Source organism: Moschus berezovskii, chromosome 7 (assembly GCF_049115385.1).
Source record: "Moschus berezovskii isolate FMDL1 chromosome 7, NW_MosBer_1.0, whole genome shotgun sequence".
Taxonomy (NCBI): Eukaryota; Metazoa; Chordata; class Mammalia; order Artiodactyla; family Moschidae; genus Moschus; species Moschus berezovskii.
This window is the reverse complement of record NC_142466.1, coordinates 73,092,638-73,118,049: the sequence shown is the minus strand read 5'-3', so window position 1 is coordinate 73,118,049 and position 25,412 is coordinate 73,092,638. Positions and strand designations below refer to the sequence as shown.

Sequence of the window (25,412 nt, the reverse complement as noted above, 5' to 3'; positions counted from 1 at the left end):
TTGTGCTTCCTCCAGCCCAGCGTTTCCCATGATGTACTCTGCATATAAGTTAAATAAGCAGGGTGACAATATACAGCCTTGACATACACCTTTTCTTATTTGGAACCAGTCTGTTGTTCCATGTCCAGTTCTGACTGTTGCTTCCTCACCTGCATACAGATTTCTCAAGAGGCAGATCAGGTGGTCTGGTAGTCCCATCTCTTTCAAAATTTTCCACAGTTTACTTTGATCCACTCAGTCAAAAACTTTGGCATAGTCAATAAGACAGATGTAGATGTTTTTTTTCGAACTCTCTTGGTTTTTCAATGATCCAGCAAATGTTGGCAATTTGATCTCTGATTCCTCTAACTTTTCTAAATCCAGCTTGAACATCTGGAAGTTCACGGTTCATGTACTGCTGAAGCCTGACTTGGAGAATTTGGAGCATTACTTTACTAGCCTGTGAGATGAGTGCAGTTGTGTGGTGGTTTGAGCATTCTTTGGCATTGCCTTTCTTTAGGATTGGAATGAAGACTGACCTTTTCCAGTCCTGTGGCCACTGCTGAGTTTTCCAAATTTGCTGGCATATTGAGTGCAGCACTTTCACAGCATCATCTTTTAGGATTTGAAATAGCTCAATTGGAATTCCATCACCTCCACTAGCTCTGCTTCTAGTGATGCTTCCTAAGGCCCACTTGCTTCACATCCCAGGATGTCTGGCTCTAGATGAGTGATCACACCATTGTGATTATCTGGATCGTGAAGATCTTTTTTGTATAGTTCTTCTGTGTATTCTTGCCACCTCTTCTTAATATCTTCAGCTTCTGTTAGGTCCATACCATTTCTTTATTGAGCCCATCTTTGCATGAAATGCTCCTTTGGTATCTCTATTTTTCTTGAAGAGATCTCTAGTCTTTCCCATTCTATTGTTTTCCTCTATTTCTTAGCATTGATCACTGAGAAGGCTTTCTTCTCTCTCCTTGCTATTCTTTGGAACTCTGCATTCAAATGAGTAAATCTTTCCTTTTCTCCTTTGCTTTTGGCTTCTCTTCTTTTCATGGCTATTTGTACGGCCTCCTCAGACAGCCATTTTGCTTTTTTGCATTTCTTTTTCTTGGGGATGGTCTTCATCCCAATCTCCTGTACAGTGTCATGAACCTCCACCCATAGTTCATCAGGAGCTCTATCATATCTGGCCCCTTAAATCTATTTCTCATTTCCACTGTATAATCATAAGGGATTTGATTTAGGTCATACCTGAATGGTCTAGTGGTTTTCCCTGCTTTCTTCAATTTAAGTCTGAATTTGGCAGTAAAGTGTTGGAGCAGTGAGCGGGAGAACAGCTAAGAGGTGATACCCACGACCAACGTAAGGAGCGTGGCTGAGCTTTGCTGGAGCAGCCATGAAGAGATACCCCATGTCCAAGGTAAGAGAAACCCCAGTAAGACTGTAGGCACTGAAAGAGGGCATCAGAGGGTGGACAGACTGAAACCACAATCCCAGAAATCTAACCAGTCTAATCACATGGACCTAGCCTTGTCTAACTCAATGAAACTAAGTCATGCCGTGTAGGGCCATCCAAGACGGATGGGTCATGGTGGAGATTTCTGACAGAATTTGGTCCACTGGAGAAGGGAATGGCAAACCACTTCAGTATTCTTGGCTTGAACACCCCATGAACAGTAAAAGGCAAAAAAATAGGACACTGAAAGATGAACTCCCCAGGTCATTAGGTGCCCAATATTGGAGATCAGTGGAGAACTAACTCCAGAAAGAATGAAGAGATGGAGCCAAAGCAAAAACAACAATTGGAGATCAGTGGAGAACTAACTCCAGAAAGAATGAAGAGATGGAGCCAAAGCAAAAACAACAATTGGAGATCAGTGGAGAACTAACTCCAGAAAGAATGAAGAGATGGAGCCAAGCAAAAACAACACCCAGTTGTGGATGTGACTGGTGATAGAAGCAAGGTCTGATGCTGTAAAGAGCAATAATGCGTAGGAACCTGGAATGTTAAGTCTAAGAATCAAGGGAAATTGGAAATGGTCAAACAGGAGATGGTGAGAGTGAATGTTGACACTTTAGGAATCAGTGAACTAAAATGGACTGGAATGGGTAAATTTAACTCAGATGACCATTATATTGACTACTGTGGGCAAGAATCCCTTAGAAGAAATGGAGTACCCATCATAGTCATCAAAAGACTCCGAAATGCAGTACTTGGAATGAATCTCAAAAACGACAGAATGATCTCTGTTAGTTTCCAAGGCGAACCATTGAATATCACGGTAATCCAAGTCTATGCCCCTACCAGTAATGCTGAAGAAGCTGAAGTTGAATGGTTCTATGAAGACCTACAAGACCTTTTAGAACTAACATCTAAAAAAGATGTCCTTTTCATTATAGGGGACTGGAATGCAGAAGGAGGAAGTTAAGAAACACCTGGAGTAAGGCAAATTTGACCTTGGAGCACGGAATGAAGCAGGGCAAAGGATAACAGAGTTTTGCCAAGAGAACGCACTGGTCATAGCAAACACCTTCTTCTAACAACACAAGAGAAGACTCTACACGTGGATTTCACCAGATGGCCAACACAAAAATCTGATTGATTATATTCTTTGCAGCCAAAAATGGAGAAGCTCTATACAGTCAGCAAAACAACACTAGGAGGTGACTGTGGCTCAGATCATGAACTCCTTATTGCCATTTATATTAGCGCCTAAAAATAAAAATACTCAGGTATAAATCTATCAAAATATGTATTAGATCTATTTGAGGAAGGGCTTCCCTAGTAGGTTAGATGGTAAAGAATCCACCTGCAATGCAGAAGACCTGGGTTCAAACCCTGGGTCATGAAGTCCCCTGGAGAAGGAAATAGTTACCCACTCCAGTATTCTTGCCTGCAGAATTCCATGGACAGAGAAGCCTGGTGGGCTACAGTCCACGAAGTCACAAACAGTCACACATGACTGAATGACTAAAACAACACAGTTTGACAAAAACTATAAGACTCTGATGAATGAAATCAAGGAAAAGCTAAATATCAATAAATGGAGAGATACTCCATGTTCATGGACAAAAATACTCAATATGGTCAAGGTTTCAATGTTTTCCAATTTGATCATAGATTCAAGGCAATCGCAGTCAAAAATTATTTTGTGGATATCACCAAATCTATTCTAAACTTTGTGTGATGAGGCAAAAGACACAGAATAGTCAACACAATATTGAAGAAGAACATGAAGAATTTGTATGATTGACACTACCTGATTTTAAGACTTACCATCAAGTTACAGCAGTCAAGACAGGATATTGGCAAAAGAACTGACAAATAGAAACAGAATAGAGAGCCCAGAAGTAGACCTAGAGAAATACAATCAATGGACCTTTGCCAAAGGAGCAAAGGCAACACAATAAAGATAGTCTTTTCAACAAATGGTACTGGAACAAATGGACTTCTGTAAGCAAAAACATGAATCCAGAAACAGACTTTCCACCTTTAAAAAATTAATTCAAAAGAGATCATAGATATAACTGTAAAGCACAAAGCTATAAAACTCCTTGAAGGTTACATAGGAGAAAATCTAGATAAAAGTGTGTTCTGCAAAGATTTTGCAAATACAAAGGCACAATCTGTGAAAAAAATTGATAAGCTGGACTTTATTAAAATTAAAATGGCTGCTCTGCAAAAGACACTGTCAACAGAAATAAAACACAAGCCAAAAGATAGGAGAAAATATTTGCAAAAGATACATCTGACAAAGGACTGTTAGCCAAATTATGCAAAGAACTCAAACTCAATAATAAGGAAACAAACAAATCCATTTAAAAATGGTCCAAAGGTGACTTTAACAGACATTTCACCATTGAAGACACACATATGACAAAGAAGCGTATGAAAAGATGCTCCATGTTATATGTCTTCAGAGAAATGCAAATTAAAACAACAAAAAGATACCACTGCACTCCTATGAAAATGGTTAAAATCTGGAACTCTAATGACACCAAATGATGGTGAGGATGTAGAGCAATAGAAACTCTCATTTATTGCTGGTGGGGATGCAGAACAGTGCAGCCTTTTTGGAAGACCATCTGGTCAAGTTTTTACAATACTCAACATATTCCTACCATGCAATGTAAAACCTCCCCCTTTTTACTCAAAATGGTTTAACACTCATGTCTAACTAAAACATGCACAAAAATGTTTATAGCAGCTTTAGCCATTCATCTCTAACATTTGGAAGTAACCAAGACATCCTTTAGTAGGGAATGGATAAACATACTGTAGTACATTCATACAGTGAAATATTAGTAACAAAAAGAAATGATCCATCAATCCATGAAAGGACACAGGAGAAACTTAAATGCCTATTACTAAGTGAAAGAAACCAGTCTTAAAAGCATGAGAAGTGTAACAGTCTAGCCACATGATATCCTAGAAAAACCAACAGTATGGAGCCACTAAAATGATGAGTGGCTGCCAGTGTTTAGATTGGAAGAGAAATGAATAGGAGCATGAGGGATTTTTTTTTAGAGCAGTAAAACTATTCTGTACAATAATGTAACACTGGATACATGAAATTATACATTTGTTCCACAGAATGTACAACAATAAGAATAAACCATAAAGTATGGACTTGAGATTATCACGTTAGTGTAGGTCCATCAATTATAAAAAATGTACCACTCTGAGAAGGATGGCAATAACAAAGGGGTTAAGCATGTGTGAGGGAAGGGGCTATTTGAGAAATCTCTGTACTTTCTGTTCAATTTTACATAAGCCTAAAATTGCTCTGAAAAGTAAAGTTTTTTGTTTTTTTTTTTAAAGGACAGGGGAGTTTTCTATTTATCAAGAATGCTGAGAATTCACTTAAAAATAAAAGCTATGATTGACCTATTTGGCCCACCCTCTGCTTATCCCGCAAGTCTGTTCTGTATATTTCCGTCACCATTGCTGCTCTGCAGTTCATCAATACCATCTCGCTAGATTCTGTATATATGCACTAATATATAGTATTTGTCTTTCTGTTTCTGACTTAATTTACTCTGTATAACAGGCTCTAGGTTCATCCACCTCATTAAGACTGAATCAAATGTGTTCCTTTTTATGGCTAATCCATTGTGTACATACACCACAGCTTCTTTATTCATTCATCCGTCAAGTGGGTGGGTGGTTCAAGAGGGAGAGAACATATGTATATCTATGGCTGATTCATGTTGCTATATGGCAAAATGTCAACACTATTGTAAAGCAATTATCCTCCAATTAAAAATAAATTTAATTTAAAAATAAAGGCTATATTTAAATAACTCACTGAGAAAAAAGATAACATTTCCATTGCTTTTTTTTTTTTTTTCTGTGTTATATATCCAGGAGCCTTTTTAGAAAACTTAGTTCCTGCTCTTAGCTTGGCAACTGAAAGAATCCAGTATATCACTTCATGGTTTTTAAATTATGCAAGATGGTGTGACTCTACCAACCTTCAGATGAATCAAATATCTGGAGAGAGAATGGTTCCAGTTTTCATGGATTGTCCTCTTCAGCACCCTAAGCAGCCAAAGATTTAAACCTGTTTGAGAGGTCAATTTTAATTATCTCAATTATTATTCACCCATGGCCACTTAAAAATCATATTTGATAAAAAGAACAGATTCCCAATGATGGGAGTGGTTCTAAAATTACAACTGGTGCCAGTTTAATGAACAACCTGTTTCTCGTACAGGATCAGCAATTTAAAAAAAAAAAAAGAACCACTATTTATCTTTATTTCTTCAGCTTCTATCACAATGCCTGATACATGGTAGGCATTTGATAAATGTTTGCTGAATTAAATTGATCACAAGTCTGAGAGAACTTTCTTAAATCTCCAAATCTAAGTTATATTTCAACCTTGACATATATTGAGCTTAAAACATTGAAACAGCCAAGCTCATCCTAACAGAAAATTCATGTGGTTTTAATGTCCATGGAGGTGGGGTAGGTGTGTGACAGTGGGACCCAGGAAAATATAGATAGAGAAGTGATATCTCACTAATGGGAAGGGACTGCCAACAAAGCATTTATTTCAGAAGACATTCTTGTTCCTGCTTAAATAGGGCATGTCGGTAAAATTTAACAGTCCACCATACTCAGATATTTTTCAGAAAGAATTCACAAATGGAAAGATTAGAAAATGTCTGTATTAGAAGTCACATCTCTAGATTTATCAACATTGTAAAATTCTGTGCAATAAAATTCAGGGGAGAAACAGACATAGTAGTTTTTCAGACACTGAAACTGCCCAAGGGACAATTCCCCACTTCTGCCCCTGAGATTCTGATTTGTGAGAGGATTTCACTTGAGTTCCACCAAACCAGAGTATTTGAGATACAATTTATGATACTCATGTACTTAAGGCAAATACACTGTTCTTCAGAGAAGGGAATGTACACTGCTTGGGGGCAGAAGCTGGGAAATCGCTGCAGTGGATGAAAACCTCAACGGTTCCTGAAAAGACCATCAACATGACCACCAGGGCTATACAGAAGTTTTCATATGAGTATCCTTGGCATCTGTATTGTGTTTTGTGGTTATTAAACTAGAATTAGAGACTTGGGAAGTGTAAAAGACACACATTCAGAAATCTGAAACCCTATCAAGATACTGTTTAGAAGGATGCACTTGGGAAACTCAGCTGTTGACTCACATTAGTATTGATATTACATTAAATATGTAGTTTAAAAAGATGTTAACTATCCATAGCTCATTAACTGGAGAATGTCCGTGCTTGCATATAAACCTGAAATGTCCACTTAAGGAGCAAAGTCTAATATTTCACAAACTTTATTCAAATTATTGAAATAGTCACAGAGCAATAAAATATGCAATTCTGAAGTGATGTCAGTATCACGAAGAAGGAAATGGCAACCCACTACAATATTCTTGACTGGAAAATCCATGGACAGAGGAGCCTGGAAGGCTACAGTCCATGGGGTTGCAAAAGAGTAGAACAAGACTTAGCAACTAAACAACAACAACAGTATCATGGCACTGATACTGAATCATTCCTTTTTTTAATTTTTTCCTCTCTCCTTTGATTCACAATGAATAGGACATCCATAACCGGGGAGAAAAGTACCTTTGCACAGCATGCATGGACATCCAAGAACTCCATCCGTCTGTGCACCCAAAGTGGGTGGACTGGACCATGGAGTAGGTAGCTAAGTGAGGGAAGTAGCAGAAGAGCTAGTGGCAGGAGGTAGTGACAGTAGAAAAGGAGGTGGCTATTCTGGCACAGAGCAAGTACAACTTTTCTGCCAGAAGAGATGGATGGTTGAAAGCAGTAAGTGGAAGTCTGCCCAGCCACATGTGTCCCAGCTGGAGGGACCAATTGCTCTCTTTAAGGAAAGACTCCAGCGAATGCAGAAAGAAAGGTAAGTGAATAGACAACTGAAGGAAAATTTCTCCTGCTGTCTGCCCTTGGAGGAAAGAGGATCACCCAAGGGCATCTGGGGCTCCCCTCAAATTGAGGCTATCTCTACCAGACCACAGGCATTCACAAAGCCCTGTGCTAACTATTCACATCTCACTCCCTCCCCATTTGCTACCATGCTTTGCTTTTGTCGTTGTTTTTGTTGTTTTTTAACTGTGTGAATTCCTAATCTTAGAAGCTGCTGGTTAACTTTGATTGTTGTTGTTAAGTCGCTCAGTCGTGTCTGACTCTTTGTGACCCTGTGGACTACAGCATGCCAGGCTCCTCTGCCCTCCACTACCTCTCAGAGTTTGCTCAGATTCATGTCCATTGAGTCTGTGATGCTATTTAACCATTTCTTTTGCCTTCAATCTTTCCCAGCATCAGGGTCTTCCCAGTTAATCAGCTCTTTGCCTCAGGTGGCCAAAGTACTGGAGCTTCAGCTTCAGCATCAGTCCTTCCAGTGACTACTCAGAGTTGATTTCCTTTGGGATTGATTGGTTTGATCCCCCTGTTTTCCAAGGGACTCTCAAGAGTCTTCTCCAGCACCACATTTCGAAAGCATCAGTTCTTCAGCACTCAGCCTTCTTTATGATCCAACTCTCACATCTGTACATAATTATTGGAAAATCAAAGTTTTGACTATATGGATGTTTGTCAGCAAAGATATCTCTGACTTCTGATACACTGTCTAGGTTTGTAATAGCTTTCCTTCCGAGGAGCAAGTGTGTTTTAATTTCATGACTGCAGGCACTGTCCACAGTGATTTTGGAGCCCAAGAAAAAAAAATCTATCACTTCTTCCACTTTTTCCCCCTCTATTTGCCATGAAGTGATAGGACAGGATTCCATGATCTTAGTTTTTTGAATGTTGAGTGTCAAGCCAGTTTTTTCACTCTCCTCTTTAATCCTCATCAAGAGGCTCTTCAGTTCCTCTTCACTTTCTGCCATTAGAGTAGGATCATCTGCATGTCTGAGGTTGTTGCTATTTCTCCCAGCAAACTTTCTTTTGTTGTTGTTTTCTTAACTGTGTGAATTCCCAATCTTAGAAACTGCTGGTTAACTTTGGTAGTGATTCATCCAGCCCAGCACTTCACATGATGTACTCTGCATCAGTTCAGTTCAGTTCAGTCGCTCAGTCGTGTCCGATTCTCCACGACCCCATGAATCACAGCACGCCAGGCCTCCCTGTCCATCACCAACTCCCGGAGTACACTCAAACTCATGTCCACAGAGTCGGTGATGACATCCAGCCATCTCATTCTCCGTCGTCCCCTTCTCCTCCCGCCCCCAACCTTTCCCAGCATCAGAGTCTTTTCCAGTGAGTCAACTCGTCGCATGAGGTGGCCAAAGTATTGGAGTTTCAGCTTCAGCATCAGTCCTTCCAATGAACACCCAGGACTGATCTCCTTTAGAATGGACTGGTTGGATCTCCTTGCAGTATAAGGGACTCTCAAGAGTCTTCTCCAACACCACAGTTCAAAAGCATCGATTCTTCGGCGATCAGCTTTCTTCACAGTCCAACTCTCACATCCATACATGACCACGGGAAAAACCATAGCCTTGACTAGACGGACCTTGGTTGGCAAAGTAATGTCTCTGCTTTTTAATATACTATCAAGGTTGGTCATAACTTTCCTTCCAAGGAGTGAGCGTCTTTTAATTTCATGGCTGCAATCAGCATCTGCAGTGATTTTGGAGCCCAAAAAAATAGAGTCTGACACTGTTTCCACTGTTTTTCCATCTATTTCCCATGAAGTGATGGGACCAGATGCCATGATCTTAGTTTTCTGAATGTTGAGCTTCAAGCCAACTTTTTCACTCTCCTCTTTCACTTTCATCAAGAGGCTTTTGAGTTCCTCTTCACTTTCTGCCATAAGGGTGGTGTCATCTGCATATCTGAGATTATTGATATTTCTCCCAGCAATCTTGATTCCAGCTTGTGCTTCTTCCAGCCCAGCGTTCTTCATGATGTACTCTGCATATAAGTTAAATAAGCAAGGTGACAATAATCAACCTTGACGTACACCTTTTCCTATTTGGAACCAGTCTGTTGTTCCATGTCCAGTTCTAACTGTTGCTTCCTGACCTGCATACAGGTTTCTCAAGAGGCAGGTCAGGTGGTCTGGGATTCCCATCTCTTTCATAATGCTCCACAGTTTATTGTGATCGACACAGTCAAAGGCTTTGGCATAGTCAATGAAGCAGAAATAGACGTTTTTCTGAAACTCTCTTGCTTTCTCCATGATCCAGCGGATGTTGGCAATTTGATCTCTGGTGCCTCTGCCTCTTCTAAAACCTGCTTGAACATCTGGGAGTTCACGATTTACATACTGCTGAAGCCTGGCTTGGAGAATTTTGAGCATGACTTTACTAGCGTGTGAGATGAGTGCAATTGTGCGGTAGTTTGAGCATTCTTTGGCATTGCCTGTCTTTGGGATTGGAATGAAGACTGACCTCTTCCAGTCCTGTGGCCACTGCTGAGTACTCTGCATAGAAGTTAAAGAAACAGGCTGACAATATACAGCCAGGTCCAGCTCTAACTGTTGCTTCTTGACCTGCATACAGGTTTCCCATGAGACAAGTAAGGTGGTCTAGTACTCCCATGTATTTAAGTATTTTCCAATTTGTTGTGATCTACACAGTCAAAGGCTTTAGTGTAGTCAGTAAAGCAGAAATAAGTGTTTTTCTGGAATTTCCTTGCTTTCTCCACAATCCAACAAATGTTGGCAACTTGATCTCTGGTTCCTCTGCCTCTTCCAGACTCAAGCTTGTACATCTGGAAGTTCTCAGTTCAAGAACTGCTGAAGCCTAACTTGAAGTATTTTAAGCATAACCTTACTAACATGTGAAATGAGAGCAACTGTGAGGCAGTTTGAATATTCTGTGGCATTGCCTCCTTTGGGACTGGAATGAAAACTGACCTTTTTCAGTCCTGTAGCCACTGCTGAGTTTTCCAAATTTGCTGGCATATTGAGTGCAGCACTTTCACAGCATCATCTCTGGTTAAGATAAACCAGAAATTTGTGCCATAATGCCACCTTCTGGAAAACAAAAGGAAATCTCCTAACTACCAACCTGCTGAATTCTTAGGATTAAAGAGTCTTACCTAAATAAAAAAAAAGGTGTTCCCTTTTTAACTTAGGGAAACATGGTAATACAATATCACAAAAGAGAAAATGACAATTTTCTAGCAACCAAACCCAAAGGTATGGAATATTGTCATCTAACTTATAAAGAATTTTAAATAGCTGCTATGATATAATTCAATGAACTACAAGAAAACTCATAAAGGCAACTCAGTGATATCAGAAGTAAAAATAACAAGCAGAACGAATATTTTACCAAAGAGATTAAAATTCTAAAAAGGAATCAGATTTCTAGAGCTGAGGAACTCAATAAATGAGATAAAGAATGCATTACAATGCATTAGAAATAAAGCAGATCAGAGAGAATTAGCAAGCTTAAAGACAGAATTATACAAATAATCCAGGTGGAAGAGGAAAGAGAACTATGGTTTTTAAAAAGTGTACCCTAAGAGAACCATCTGATTCCACTGGAAAGGCCAACATAAGAATAATGTTTATCCTAGAAAGAGAAGAAAGGGGTGAAAGAGCAGTTTATTTAAAGAAATAATAGTTGAGAAATTCCCAAACCTAGGGTACAGCTCAATATACAAATCCAGGAAGCTATCAGAATACCTTATTATCTCACCACAAAAAGTCCTCTTCCAAGACATACTTTAATAAAGTTGTCAAGGGTCAAAAATCAATCATAAATAAACAATTTTCGAGGCATCCAGGAAAAAAAAAAAGACATATTAGAAACTTCCATCTGAGACACCCTATCCAGTAAGGTTATTCTTCAGAATGAAGGAGAAATAAAGCCTTTCCCAGACAAAGTAAAGCTAAGAGAATTCACCACACCAGTAGTCCTGCCTTACAAGGAATGCTGAAAGGAACTCTTCAAGCTGAAACAAAAAGATCAAAGTATACAAAACTTTGATTAAGAAGAAATAGAATGCTGCAAATTATTTTAGGATAGCATGGTAAACTCTTAACTATAAGTGTTGAAGGAGAAGAGAGTTAAAAATAATTCCTTTGTGGCTGAGGCAGTAAAGAATCTGCCTGCAATGCAGTAGAACTGGGTTCAATCTGTGGGTTGAGATTGGAGAAGGAAATGGCAACCAACTCCAATATTCTTGCCTGGAGAATCCCATGGACAGAGGAGCCTGGCAGGCTACAGTCCATGAGGTCACAAAGAGTTGAACACGACTGACAGACTAACACTTTCACTTTTTCATAGATGCTACAACTTGGTAATGAAATTACAGCATAAAAAGAGATAATATCTGACAAGGATATTCCAAGAAAAGAAAATTAAATAATAATTAAATTATTATCTCTGATGAACACAGATGCAAGAATTCTCAACCAGATGTTAGTAAAACAAACTCAAGAACACATGAAAATTATTAAATTAAAAAAATCACTCCCTCAGAGAATTTTCCACTGGCAGGGTATAAGAAGGACCCCATCAAAAAGGGAGGACACTAGTTCTTCTCAAGGGTCGGTCACGCTCTCATTTCCCTTTTAATAAATTTCCTCTTCTTGCCTGACCAAAGAAAAGGAAAAGTCTTTGACAAAATACATGCACCCTTATGTTTATCACAGCACTACTCACAATAGTTAAGCTACGGAAACAACCCAAAGACCATCAATGGATGAATAGATAAAGTGGTATTCATGCACAATGGAATGCTATTCAGCCATGATAAGGGAAGATATCCTTCTATTTGCTACAACATAATGCTAAGGTGCTTCCTGGTAGCTCAGTTGCTAAAGAATCCACCTTCAATACAGAAGACCCCGGTTCAATTACTGGGTCAGGACGATCCCCTGGAGAAGGGGCAGGCTACCCACTCCAGTATTTTGGGGCTTCCTTGGTTTCTAGCTGGTAAAGAATCTGCCCACAATGGGGGAGACCTGGGTTTGATCCTTGGGTTGGGAAGATCCCCTGGAGAAGGCAATGGCACCCCACTCCAGTATTCTGCCCTGAAGAATTCCAAGGTCTGTATAGTCCATGGGGTCACAAAGAGTCAGACACAACTGAATGACTTTCACTTTCAGTGCTTAGGGGCTTCCCTGGTGGCTCAGATGGTAAAGAATCTGCCTGCAGCGCAAGAGACCCAGGTTCAATTCTTGGATTCCCTGGAGAAGGGAATGGCTACTCACTCCAATATTCTTACCTGGAGAATTCCACTGATAGAGGAGCCTGGCAGGCTACAGTCCATGGGGTCACAAAGAGTAGGACACGACTAAGTGACTAAAACTTTCACTTTTTTCAGTGCTAAGAGAGAAAGAGAAAGACAAGTACTGTATGATGTCATTATATGTGGAATCTAAAAAAGTGAAACCTGTAAAAAAAAATAAAATGGTTACTAGGGGATGGGCAGAGATAAGAGTGAAGGTGTTTAAGGGTACAAACTTGTATCAAGGCACAAATAAGCCATAGAGGTCTAATTAACAGTATAATGAATATAGACAATAGCATTGTAGTATAATTATCAGTTCAGTTCAGTTGCTCAGTCATGTCTGACTCTTTGTGACCCCATGGACTGCAGCACACCAGGCCTCCCTGTCCATCACCAACTCCCGGAGTTCACTCAAACTCATGTCCATCGAGTTGGTGATGCCATCCAACCATCTCATCCTCTGCTGTCCCCTTCTCCTCTCGCCCTCAATCTTTCCCAGCATCAGGGTCTTTTCAAATGAGTCAGTTCTTCGCATCAGGTGGCCAAAGTATTGGAGTTTCAGCTTCAACATCAGTCTTTCCAATGAATATTCAGGACTTATTTCCTTTAGGATGGACTGGTTAGATCTCCTTGCAGTCCAAGGGACTCTCTATATAATTAATAACATGATAATATCACTACCTTAGCAGTCATATTACAATATATAAATGTATTAAAGGAACACATTGTACACATATACTTACACCTTAAGCATATACAGCGTTAGCATGTCAAATTTATTCAATAAAGTAAGCATGCAATTTTCTTTTTCTGTTCATACACTGTTAATGTGAATTATCAAAATACTATAATTGTCATAAACTATATAGTTTCCTTCTATAAATGTGTCTATATAAGCAGCTTCATGGAGAGAGTACCTAATAAATATTTCTTCAGTGAATAATTTCTTTTAAAAATTTAGACACATCTTTCATCCCGCAAATTTCTCTATTTTCTTCACTGAAAATTGAAGACAAAATTACTTATTTTCTTCTGTACTATACAGCTGTACGACAATTCAAAATTGCTGCACAAATTTTTTAAAACCCTGTGATGAACATGAAAAGTTTCAGTTCAGTTCAGTTCAGTCACTCAGTCGTGTCTGACTCTTTGCAACCCCATGAACCGCAGCACACCAGGCTTCTCTGTCCATCACCAACTCTCGGAGTTTGCTCAAACTCATGTCTTTCAAGTCGGTGATGCCATCCAACCATCTCATCCTCTGTCATCCCCTTCTCCTCCTGCCTTCAATCTTTCCCAGCACCCAATGAGTCAGTTCTTCACATCAGGTGGCCAAAGTATTGAAGTTTCAGCTTCAGCATCAGTCCTTCCAATGAATATTCAGGACTGATTTCCTTTAGTATGGACTGGTTTGATTTCCTTGCAGTCCAAGGGACTCTCAAGAGTCTTCTCCAATACCACAGTTCAGAAGTATCAATTCTTCAGCACTCAGCTTTCTTTATGGTTCAACTTTCACATCCATACATGACTACTGGAAAAACCATGCTTTGACTAGATGGACTTTTGTTGGCAAAGCAATGTCTCTGCTTTTTAATATACTGTCTAGGTTGATCATAGCTTTTCTTCCAAGGAGTGAACATCTTTTAATTTCATGGCTGCAGTCACCATCTGCAGTGATTTTGGAACCCAAGAAAATAAAGAACTTAGATGTTCATTTATATTTATAGGAATGTTTCTTCTAAAATGCCATGTGACTTTAAAAACTTACAAAATTTAACAAAAATATAACACCTGGTACTATAATACTTGGTTCATAAATAGCCATTGTTACATCTTTAGGACAAGATTTAGATTACACAAGAATTAGTATGTTTTGTTGAATTTTGTAGCTTTATGCTGTTTGAAAGAGTGCTGCTGGAATCATCTTCATTTATATTACCTCCACCTTGCCCTTCTGTGTAATTCTCAAAATAGAAACAATCTTCATTTGAAAATTCAGATATTCTCTATGTGACAGCATGTGCATGTTGTCATGCCCTTGAGCTAGCTAGTCATAAAAACTTTCCAAAGATAATAACAGATTTTGTTGACAATAATAACCAGACTCCGAAATCCCTCCGCCCAGACTGGGGGCGGGGGTGGGGGTCAAGTTTGCAAGCCCAGTGGGAACTTCCTCCTGATGTCACAAGTTACTGGACACAGAGTCCATGGCTCCTACTCCCAGAGGCAGGTATGGCTCAAAGAAATTTAGACTCGTGGGTGTCAAGGAAATAACTGGACACCTCACTGAAGTGCAACGGCCACCTGGCCACCTGCATGTCCTTTGCCCTGATGCTCAGTGAGCCTTTTCCACCTGGATTAGATACTGCTTCAAGTATCAGGTAGACCCAATGAACCAGACTTGTGGAGAATGCCAATTTCACACTGCTTCCAGACACCTCTGTTTTAAGCTCCTCCTGAACTTGGAGCCTGACTGAGATCAGACTTGATCAAGATCTCCTTAGATGCAGTCATCTTGTCTAATAACACTTGCTGGAAGGTCTCTTCTTTGCTGCTTGTTGGTACTTGGTAGCTCTCTTGACACGACTTTTTCAAGCTCTCCCTTAGGACTTCACAGCAACTCTTAGAGCACGTAACATGCTTTTTAGCAAAGCCTTGGGCTAGAAATTATGTCAGAAATTTTGCTACTAAAAGAAAATAAGACACTCAAAATGAGCCAATGGATGCTTCCATAAACAAATCAGTGGCTGATAAAGAGTTCAGGGACAGTCACATGAAAATTCATTTTTATTAGATCATCTAAAATAAATAAATAAATATATATATATATATAATACATAGGGGAATTCTTCAGATCTTCCATATACTTTCAAGGTAGCATGTTTAAAATATATTAATTTCTCCATTTATTTGGTACTTACTGAGTACCAACAGCAGAGCAATGTAGGGACAAAGAAAGAAGATTCTGTTTTCAGGAAGTTTAAAATCTGATTAAGGAGGAAGACACTTATCCAACCATCTGTTCTATGAAGCAGATAAGAGCCTGAAAGCTAATACTTTTCATAATAGATGTTAAACTAATTACTTAAATGGATGGTGCATTTTGCTTTCTTTTCAAAGTGATGCAGTCAAAGCACCTGGTCAAGGATCAAGTTGCAGTCACTTCCTGGCTCCTCCCTTGGTCACAAAAAGCCACCCTTTCCTGTCATAGTAGCTGGAAAAGAGCAATCACAACACTGTCAAAACAGTGAAAGTTATAATAGACCTGGGAATCTTGCTGGATGTTTTGCGAAAGAGAATCATTCACTCTTTTACTTACCCAAAAATATATATTGAGAACCCACTGTCTTCCAGGACTTACCCCTGTGCTCTGGGGACCATGAAGTGGAAACAACAAAAAAGAAAAAGGAAGTCTCTGCTTTCTTGTAGCTTGGGTTGAAAGTGAAAGGGAAGTCGCTCAGTCGTGTCCGAGCCTACCAGGATCCTCAGTCCATGGGATTTTCCAGGCAAGAATACGGGAAGGAATATGCCATTTCCTTCTCCAGGGGATCTTCCAGACCCAGGGATCGAACCTGGGTCTCCCAAATTGTAGGCAGATGCTTTACCCTCTGAGCTACCAGGGTGAAGGGGTAAATAAATAAGTGATAAGGACCAAAGTCCAAATAGAAGAAAGCATTCTATCACTGTGGCTAGGAAGGTTGACCCTGGATATGGAGCTACCAAGCAGACTGCTGCCTGAGCATCAAGCCAACACTGGAAAGACAGTGTTGAAAGTTGAAGAGAGGCTGACACTGGCGGCATCACCTCACCTGGATCTAGTCTTGCCTGAAATGAAATGATGTGAACAATTCCCCTTTTTGTTTAAGTCATTTGCCAATACCCCAAATCCTTGACACTCCCACTTCTTATTACTCCACATATAATCAAACGACCATTAAGTTCTGAAAGTGTTCTTTATGTGCAGTGTCACTTTTTCATTCTCACCGCCATCCTCCCATTTCAGTCCTTCTTACACCTGTAAAATGAAGTAACAGCAGAAGGCCTCAGAATGGATCCCAGAGGAAGTAGTGAAAGAGGAAGACCCACTCTTTGGCCGACAAAATCCATGCAAGTCGGCCCAGGCAGTCACTCAGCATCACTTCATCTGAGAAAATGGGAGGCTCTGGCATGTGGATGCTGGGGGTTGGGAGGGAGGGTAAGGGAAGGTGGGTAACCCAGTCTTATTCCTAGGAAACCGGGATGGTGATTAATATACGACATATTCCTTTTCCTGTTCAAGCGCACAATAGTCTGCAGGGTGTATCTTCCCACTCCTGCCTCACCTTACAGCAAAATTCATGAGGAAAAGCATCTTTTTCTAGACAAACATGCAGCCTTTCTTCCAAAAACTGAATCCTATTACTATCACCTATAAGAAGAACAAGTGAAATCAGTCAATAGCAGTGCAAATCTCCCTAAGATCAGATTTTCAGGCTTCTTAGAAGAGATCAGTAGCTCATAATGACAAAGAATAGTAAATTATGATGATGAAACATTTATTCTTATAATCTGGAAAATTGATATTATGTTTCTTAACCTTGTACTAGAGTTCAAAATAGATCATTCAACTTTCTCTAATCTGTAACTGACTCTGAGATTTGTCAATTCTACTGTGTTCTATGCCCCAATTTTTTTTTTTCAGAAATGTTCCCTGTAAATTTAAGAATGCAAAAAGTAATTGGTGTTTGCTCCCTTAAACTCTCCTAAATATATCTAACTAAATTCTTCATATCCTCTTCAGTCCCCCAATTTTTTAACCCCTCACAGTGATGGAACAGTTCACACATAGAGAAGGATATGCTTGAAATGTCAAGCTCACAGGTTTTCTTATCAGAACGTCCATGAATCAAGACAGCATTGCAGAGAAGCTTAAGACTTACTCACACACAGCAGCTGGCTAGCTTGATGACATTACATAGCTATTTATTTTTTCTTTTTATGTTGTATTACTTTTAGTGTAGCAATCTCCTTATTCTCAAGTTTTTAAATATCAAAAACACAGCAAAAGTAAAGCTACATGACAAATCTTTAATTTTTATAATCTCCAAACATTCAAATAGATGTCAATAGATACATATTATTTTTCTTAAATTAGCAAAATCTGAGACATTTAAATATTAACAGTTGTTAAAATATTTTCTTCTATAATAGTTTTGATGAAAATGACCTTCTTTGACTTGAATCAAATTATTGAATTATTTTCTAATGCTAATTGGATTCCCTTTATTATATCTACTGGCCTTTAAATGAAAATCCTACCAGCCATCCCTTAGTACTATATTAACAGGAACCAGGACCTGAGAAGGCCTCAGAGGCAGGTTAAGTGCTGTTGGTTCTAAGGGTGACTGCATACCAATATCCTAGAACACAGAATATCTCAGACACATGGAGGCAATAGTTTCAACTGGATTCAACTGGGTCAGGACAGATGTCATTACATTTCTTGATTGCTCACATACTCAGAAATACTAAGTAAATAATATTTGCTTTTGCATGGTTCACTCCCACATAACTGGATTGTCACCTAAACCAATCTGTGCCTCTCTTATAACTATTGACAGTTTTTAATTCCATCAGCAGTTCTCTCTGCCCTACCAGAGAGAACTGTGTGTCTGTCCCCTAAGACAACAGGCATATCTGCACACGTAAGTATCATTCTGCCACTTCCCCACCAATTCATCATTCCTTATGTATTCATTCAGCTTAACCTTATCAAGCTCTTTGGTTGCCTGAGGATTTTAAAATGTTAAAATAAAAAAATTAATTACAACCTTGAGAGGTGCAGATGGCCCCTGATCTGTGTCTCAAGGCAGCAGGTCACTCCTGTATTCATCTAAACAGCAATATCATGCTTGCTTCTAAACTCCAGAGACACTTTCTATTGAGTCTTGAACACTGTAAGTAGTGAGATGATGCTGAAATGAGGATGTGGGAACACAAGGTCTAAGCCACAGCGTTACATGGCTACTGCTGCTGCTGCTGCTGCTAAGTCACTTCAGTCGTGCCCGATTCTGTGTGACCCCATACACGGCAGCCCACCAGGCTCCCCTGTCCCTGGGATTCTCCAGGCAAGAACACTGGGGTGGGTTGCCATTTCCTTCTCCAATGTGTGAAAGCGAAAAGTGAAAGTGAAGTCACTCAGTCGTGTCCGACCCTTAGCGACCCCACGGACTGCAGCCTACCAGGCCTCCATCCATGGGATTTTCTAGGCAAGAGTACTGGAGTGACTGAGGTTATTTAAACTGCCACAGATTCAAAATAAGGTGGAATCTTATTTGGAATAAGCCCCTTCCTCCCACAGTGGTCCAGTGAACATGCAGCATAAAAGTCCCTTCTCTTCAGGTGACAGCAACTAAGGCAAGTGATGGAACCACAAGTGATACCTTATCAAAGCCACATCTCAATAAAACTTGGGTGTGCATATATGCTCAGTTGCTCAGTCATGTCTGACTCTTTGTGACCCCGTGGACTGTAGCCCACCAAGCTCCTCTATCCGTGGGATTCTCTGGGCAAGAATACTGGAATGGGTTGCCATTTAGTCCTCCAGGGATCTTCCCGTCCCTGGGATCAAACTCATGTCTCCTGAGTCTCCTGCGTTGGAGGCAGATTCTTTACCACTGTGACACCTGGGAAGCCCTCAATAAAACTTAGGAACAGATAAATTTAAATATATGATACACCATTTATCATATCACTAAAGTGACACAACTGAAAATATTATATTTGCCAGTTAAAAAAGCAAAGATTTTTCATGTTTCTCTGCATAAGTTTAGTATAACTAACACATCCTCCATGAGGATCGTATCCTGGCATACTACTGAGTAAAAACTTAATAAAAATCAATATTCTTGTAGGATATACCTTTTTTTTTTTCATTTGTGATTAACAGCCTTGGAGGAATTGTTTTTTTTTAATTTGCCCATGAAATGGGTATATATTTTTAAATAAAAATTATTTAGTTTAAATTTAAAAGCTTTTAACTTCAAACTACTTAAAATGTCAAGTACTTTATGTTTCAATTCTATTTCAGATCAGTACATTGAAAATACCCATTACCTGGAAACTAAGCAGAATATTTTTATTGTTTATTGTGAGCCAGGCTCCCTATTTTATTATTAAAAAGGGAAGTTTCCAATGAACCAGAAAGAAAATTTATTTTAAAGCAACAACCAAACTAAGCATATTTATTATCACACAAGATTAAAGTTTTACCTGCCAGATATGTGCAATTTCTATGTCAAAGCAATATTTTCGAAAAGTTAAAAACACAACACCTACAAATATAGAACAAATGTATGCTAAAGATTTATAAACTCATTAATGCCTCGTCCAGTAAAAGAGTATTTCTAGAGGAAGGTTAGAATGAGATTGCTAGGTTACATAAAAGCTGATCAATGCTCTACAAGGAAATACAAACTTGTAGTTATCATGTGTACCTGATGGAAAAAGAAATCATCAATTGTAGTGTCCAAACTCTAATCAAATACTAAATGACCAAGTCAGACATAGGTGCATTCTTCTCGATACATAAACAATCATGTGGGTCTATTAAACAATTTTCCTGCATAATATCAAAAGAATATGCTATCATATTATCTTTATTTTTTTTATTTCATATTGGAGTACAGTTGATTTCCAATGTACTAATTCTTGTTTAACTTAAAAGTTGTATATAATTGTTCTTAGCACATTGACTTTAAAATTATGTCATAGAACTCAAACTGGGAAAAGCAAGTATGATACTTTGAAAGAATGTATTACACGTGGTCTAATGTTGTTCAGAAATGGGCAGACATAAGTAATTCAGTTTTTTAAAGTTATCCAATATTGTGCAACTGACTCTGAAAGCAATCAGTGCTACAGTGGGCCACAGGTGGCAAATGGAGTGGGAACACTTCAGAAGTTACTCTAAAGAACTCTAGATGTTGAAGTCAAGCTTTTAAGGGCTCTAAAATGTAAGTAGGGAAAAGATCTAGAGGTTAATTTCATATTTGCTTTTCAAGATTTAAATCAGAATTACAGGTAAACTCTGGCTCTATTAATTCCAACCTGTTTGAGCTCTTTTAAACTTTTATAAGTATACTTACACATTGAAATTCTGATTTTGGTTTAAAGGGAAAAATTCAAGTTAAAACTTGCTCAGTTAATTGAGATTTTTGTTACAGAGAATGTCCTTTATTTAGTACTTTTGAATGTTTGTTTATTTTTACAAATGGATTCCTGATTTGGTGGGCTTCCGTTGTGACTCTGTTGGTAAAGAATCTACCTTCAATGCAGGAGACGTGGGTTCAGTCCCTGGGCTGGGAAGATTCCCTGGAGAAGGGAAAGGCTACCCACTCCAGTATTCTGGCCTGGAGAATTCCATGGACTGTAGAGTTCATGGGGTCGCAAAAAGGTGGACATGACTGAGCGACTTTCCTTTCTTCCTTCCTTATTTGGTTGATTTACTCAAAGGAGCAGATTTTCTTGAGCTCCAGCCTTCTCCCCAAAATAGTTTTTCAGGTGTGGTTGGGTCACTGATAATCTGTCCTTAGAGTCATTATGATTGTTTGCTTAAAGAGTCTCCCCAAACTGCATAAGCTTCAGGCCCCCCAAAGCACAGCTCTTGCCTTGCCTGTCACTCCATGTTTATAGTCACATGGACTCAGTAAGGTTTTGTTTTTTTTTGTTTTTTTTCTTAGGAAAAAACTGCCACTGTTTTCCCTAAATTTTAAAAATATTCTGATCTCCGTATTTCTAGGAAGTTTATTCAAATATGATTTTTTTAAAGTCTGTTTACTAGTTTTTTGCTTCTTTCCAAAAAGACTGAGCTTCCATGATCATTTTCCTCAACACGTTTCACTACATCATGAATGGATTCCCTTTTCACTTGTTCCAGGGGCACGTCCTCTGATAGGCTCGCTTCCTAAATCAAGGAACATATTACAGATAGTCTAATGCCTTTCAGAAATGGGCAGTCACAAATAATTCAATCTAAATACGCAACCAAAATACTGACATTTTCCTATTCAGGTTATATCTCTTCTTCCTTCCCAAAGATAGGGAAATTCGTAAAGAAAGAGTAGATTCACAGGGATAATCCTGATTAATTTGGAGGAGCAGACTTACTTCAGAAAAACATTAAGCACACTATGAGACAAAAAGAAACCTGCACCAACTGAAACATTAGCAGGATTTTAGTCCATATTATCCAAGGTGAAAACTTCTTTATGGACTATATAGTCATGGCACACATAGCATTACTTGAGATTGATGGTGCTCACTTAAAGTATGTAGATGACGCTTAGCAAATAATTACACAGAATTGGTGCCCACTGAAATGACAAAGAGTTCTGAAAACAATATCCTCAAGAAGGCACATGTGATAAACACACTATTAGACATTCACCTAAATTCTTGTGATTGTAGCATTATGTTCGGTTCCTCCATGCTGCTTGCATTTACCTTTACACCAAATTCTTCAGGTTAATCATATTATTGGATTAAGATAATTCATACAATGGGTCTCGCTATTATACTATCTATATTATTTTTATTTCAAAATAATAATATTGTGTGATAATTTCTATTAGAGGAATATAATAATAAACTTTCATTAAAGATGATATGATAACACTTTAGCACATAAGGAAGCCAACCCTCCAATGAAGAAAGGACTCAAATCTGATACAATTCTTCAAACTGAGGTGCTAATACATTTGTTGCTTAGATCAAGCATTAGGTATCACATGAAGTTCACAGGTTTGTTTTCCACATTGGCCAGCAACCCTCAATCATGGGCAGAGACCTCTCACACATATGCAGGAGTTAAGAGATGAGATATTGATGGATAAAAACAAATCCTGATTACCACTCCTAAAACAGTCATTCACATTGTATGCCCCACCTGTCGTGGGCCAGAATATATCTTTTCCCCCTCTCATAACAAGGACACTTTTGACAGGGAAAGGAAACAAAATGAAGATTCTAGAGAAAACTGCAAGATGGAGTTGACTGGGTCATACTCATTAAATTGAATCCCTTCATCTATAAATGTCATCATTCATGTTAAATAATCACCATCAACAGCAGTTGAAATGTCTAACACAGGCTTCAATCCTTTTTCTTTTCAGTTCGGAGTAGGGTTAGGGAAGATAGCAACTTCTAGGAAAATAATTCAGCTGTAAATTAACTTCCAATTTTGTTGTTCCTTAATAGGAAAGACTGACCATTACTCCTCAAAGTGATATGTGATCCAGGAGACAGATTTACAGCACTAAATATGCAATCAAAATATTGATATTTTCTTATTCAGATTATACCTCTTCTTCTCCTCCCCCTTTCCCCAAAGATCTGGATATTCACAAAGAAATAGTAGATTGACAGGGATGATAATCCTAAACCAGAGAGCTACTGCATTCTTCCACTTGTGGCTCATAATGCAAAGTAAGCACTGTCTTCACAACATCTTCTCACAAACAGGACTCTAACTTGGGATCTATATTCTAACTCTCCTCTTTAAACAAGAGTACTAAATACATCGAAATAAAACAGAGGCTGAAAAGTTAAAACTAGCAATGATATTTGAAGAGTCAGCCAGAAATCCAGGTGGACTGAGCTGGGAGACACATCCAACTCAGAAAGGGATATCTGCCTGGCTATTCAGACACGGAGCACCTCAAAGCATGTGACTGTTACAAAGATGCTCAGTATGAAGAACATTATACCTCTGTGGATTTCGGGAGACAAAACACAAACAGAAAAAAGTAAATATACAAACAACTGATCTTGCCAGTATCTTGTAATCACAACTAAGGAAATAAGAAAGGCAGCACAGAACTCTGCTTATCTTTTAAGGGAAGGACTGTTGAAGCTGCTTCCTTTAAGTGAGAGTGACCTTCAGTGACTTTTTAATTGCACCTCAGCGTACTGCATTAAATTATTCTATAATTCTTTCATACTAGCAAATCATTCAGTTCTAGTCATTTTTAAGTTCTCAGCAAAGTGACAAAGTGACTGCAGGACCTACGGATTTCATGTAAATGCCCCCATTTTAGTTAACTCATGGAAGTTGTACACAAAGACAATTAAAATTGTGTCTGAAACACAGGGCAGTATTTGCTAACGCTCATTTTTAGGAGTGACTCACATAATATGGCATTAAATGAGCTAATACTAAATGATGACAGCACAAAAGTATCACAGACTGGGCATATATGGATGAATGTTGGAAGGGTAACTGTATTTGTACAAAATGTTTTTCACTTTAGTGCAAACTTCACTGTGAGGGCAGAGTTGTTTCCCCTCCCCCACTCCAGCTAAACCTGGATATCCAGAAACAAGGTCAGTTTCTAAACATGCCTACTAGCACTTTCTTGAAATGCATACTAGCTTACCTTACTCCCTACAATGATTTTTTAAAAATTCTTCAAGGGAATATGGTGTGGAAGGAGGGCATGGGGGCTTTCTTAAAATCCCTCAAGGAAAGAAAAGCCCTGTGATGGAGATTTTAATCTGAATAACACTTGGAAAACTTTTTCTGATTTTCAGATTAAAATGCCCCGAGGCCAGCTGAATCAATTTGGCTAGCATCTTCAGATCACTCACGGAGCTAGTTCAGAGCTGAGGGGTTAATACATCTTCACGGAACCAACAAAATCAGAAACACAACAGATCACAATATACAAGCATGTACACTTGCAAATGAACCTGAATGGCAGGTTTTCTTTTTCCTTTCAGCAAAAGCCATCTACCTTTGAAGGGTCTATCCTTACCGGAATTCTGACTATCCAGGTTTGCCATCTGAGCTCTGCTGCGGAGCCCGCCCGCCTATGCAGCGCCCGAATTCTTGGTACCCAATTCCGCAGAGCCCCAGCAGCAACCATCTATGCTAATGCAGGACCCGGCCAGGTCAGCCAGGGATTTTCCTTCTTACATAAATCCAACAAAATGCATTGGTATTAAAAAGAAATAAATGACCACACTGGCATGATCTTATCTCCTTCTTTCTCTCTCTGGTCTCTGTCCGCCTCAATATTCTTATGCTAATTTTAGGTTTTACTAGAACTTGAGCTTTCTCAATGAATATTCAAAACAACAGCACACAGACAAAATTCAGCTCACAGACAAAAAGTCAAATAGGCTTTGTGTTTCATAGACCTGCAACTGGGAAAACCACTGTAAACCGTCCTATCCAAGTGTTGGGACTTTGCGATGTTTTTTAAACGCCTCATTTTCAGAAACAGGCCAGCTAGTCCATTTGTAAAATTCGATTATTATTATTTTTTTCAATAACACGAATTCTAAGTTGTCAGCATAAGTTTTAAAAGATGCGCTGTACTCACAAGTATTCCCTGCTGCTAATGTACTCCAGGGCTGGGCAGACAAAAGAAAAAGCATCCTGAGAAAGGTTCCCGCGACGGGGTCCATGCTCAAAGTCTCCGGGGCTCCCCCACCCCAAAAACCCAAGGTGTCCAGGCAGGTGCTCTGAGCTGGGGTCTGCCTGCTCCCTCCCTCTCGGGGTCGCCAGCGCTTCCTCCTCAGCGCACTGCGAACCGGCGCAGCCGGCGGGGCGGGAGCCCCAACCTGCAGCCACACCCCCACCCCAAACCCCTCCCCACCGGCTCCAGCCGCGAAGCCAGCTCCGCGAGGCCCGGGCGCCCCTGGCGGTGGCGGGCGGAAGTGCGAGTCAGATCGTTGAAGGTCTTCAAC

General features: G+C 39.3%; 1 protein-coding gene across 3 annotated transcripts in view; it reads right to left on the bottom strand.

The window, feature by feature from the left end:
- LOC129557341 (contactin-associated protein-like 3) overlaps window positions 1–25,130 on the bottom strand; it is a 226,172-nt gene extending 201,042 nt beyond the window's left edge. For 2 of the 3 annotated variants that reach the window (XM_088837704.1, XM_055427898.2), the window contains exon 1: window positions 25,046–25,130. In XM_088837704.1, the coding sequence (XP_088693830.1) occupies window positions 25,046–25,130 (85 nt within the window). Of the gene's footprint in view, window positions 1–7,097; window positions 7,180–10,353; window positions 10,402–25,045 lie in introns of those variants that run through there. The other variant, XM_088837703.1, reaches the window with a different exon arrangement.
- Between the last annotated feature and the right edge of the window lie 282 nt (window positions 25,131–25,412).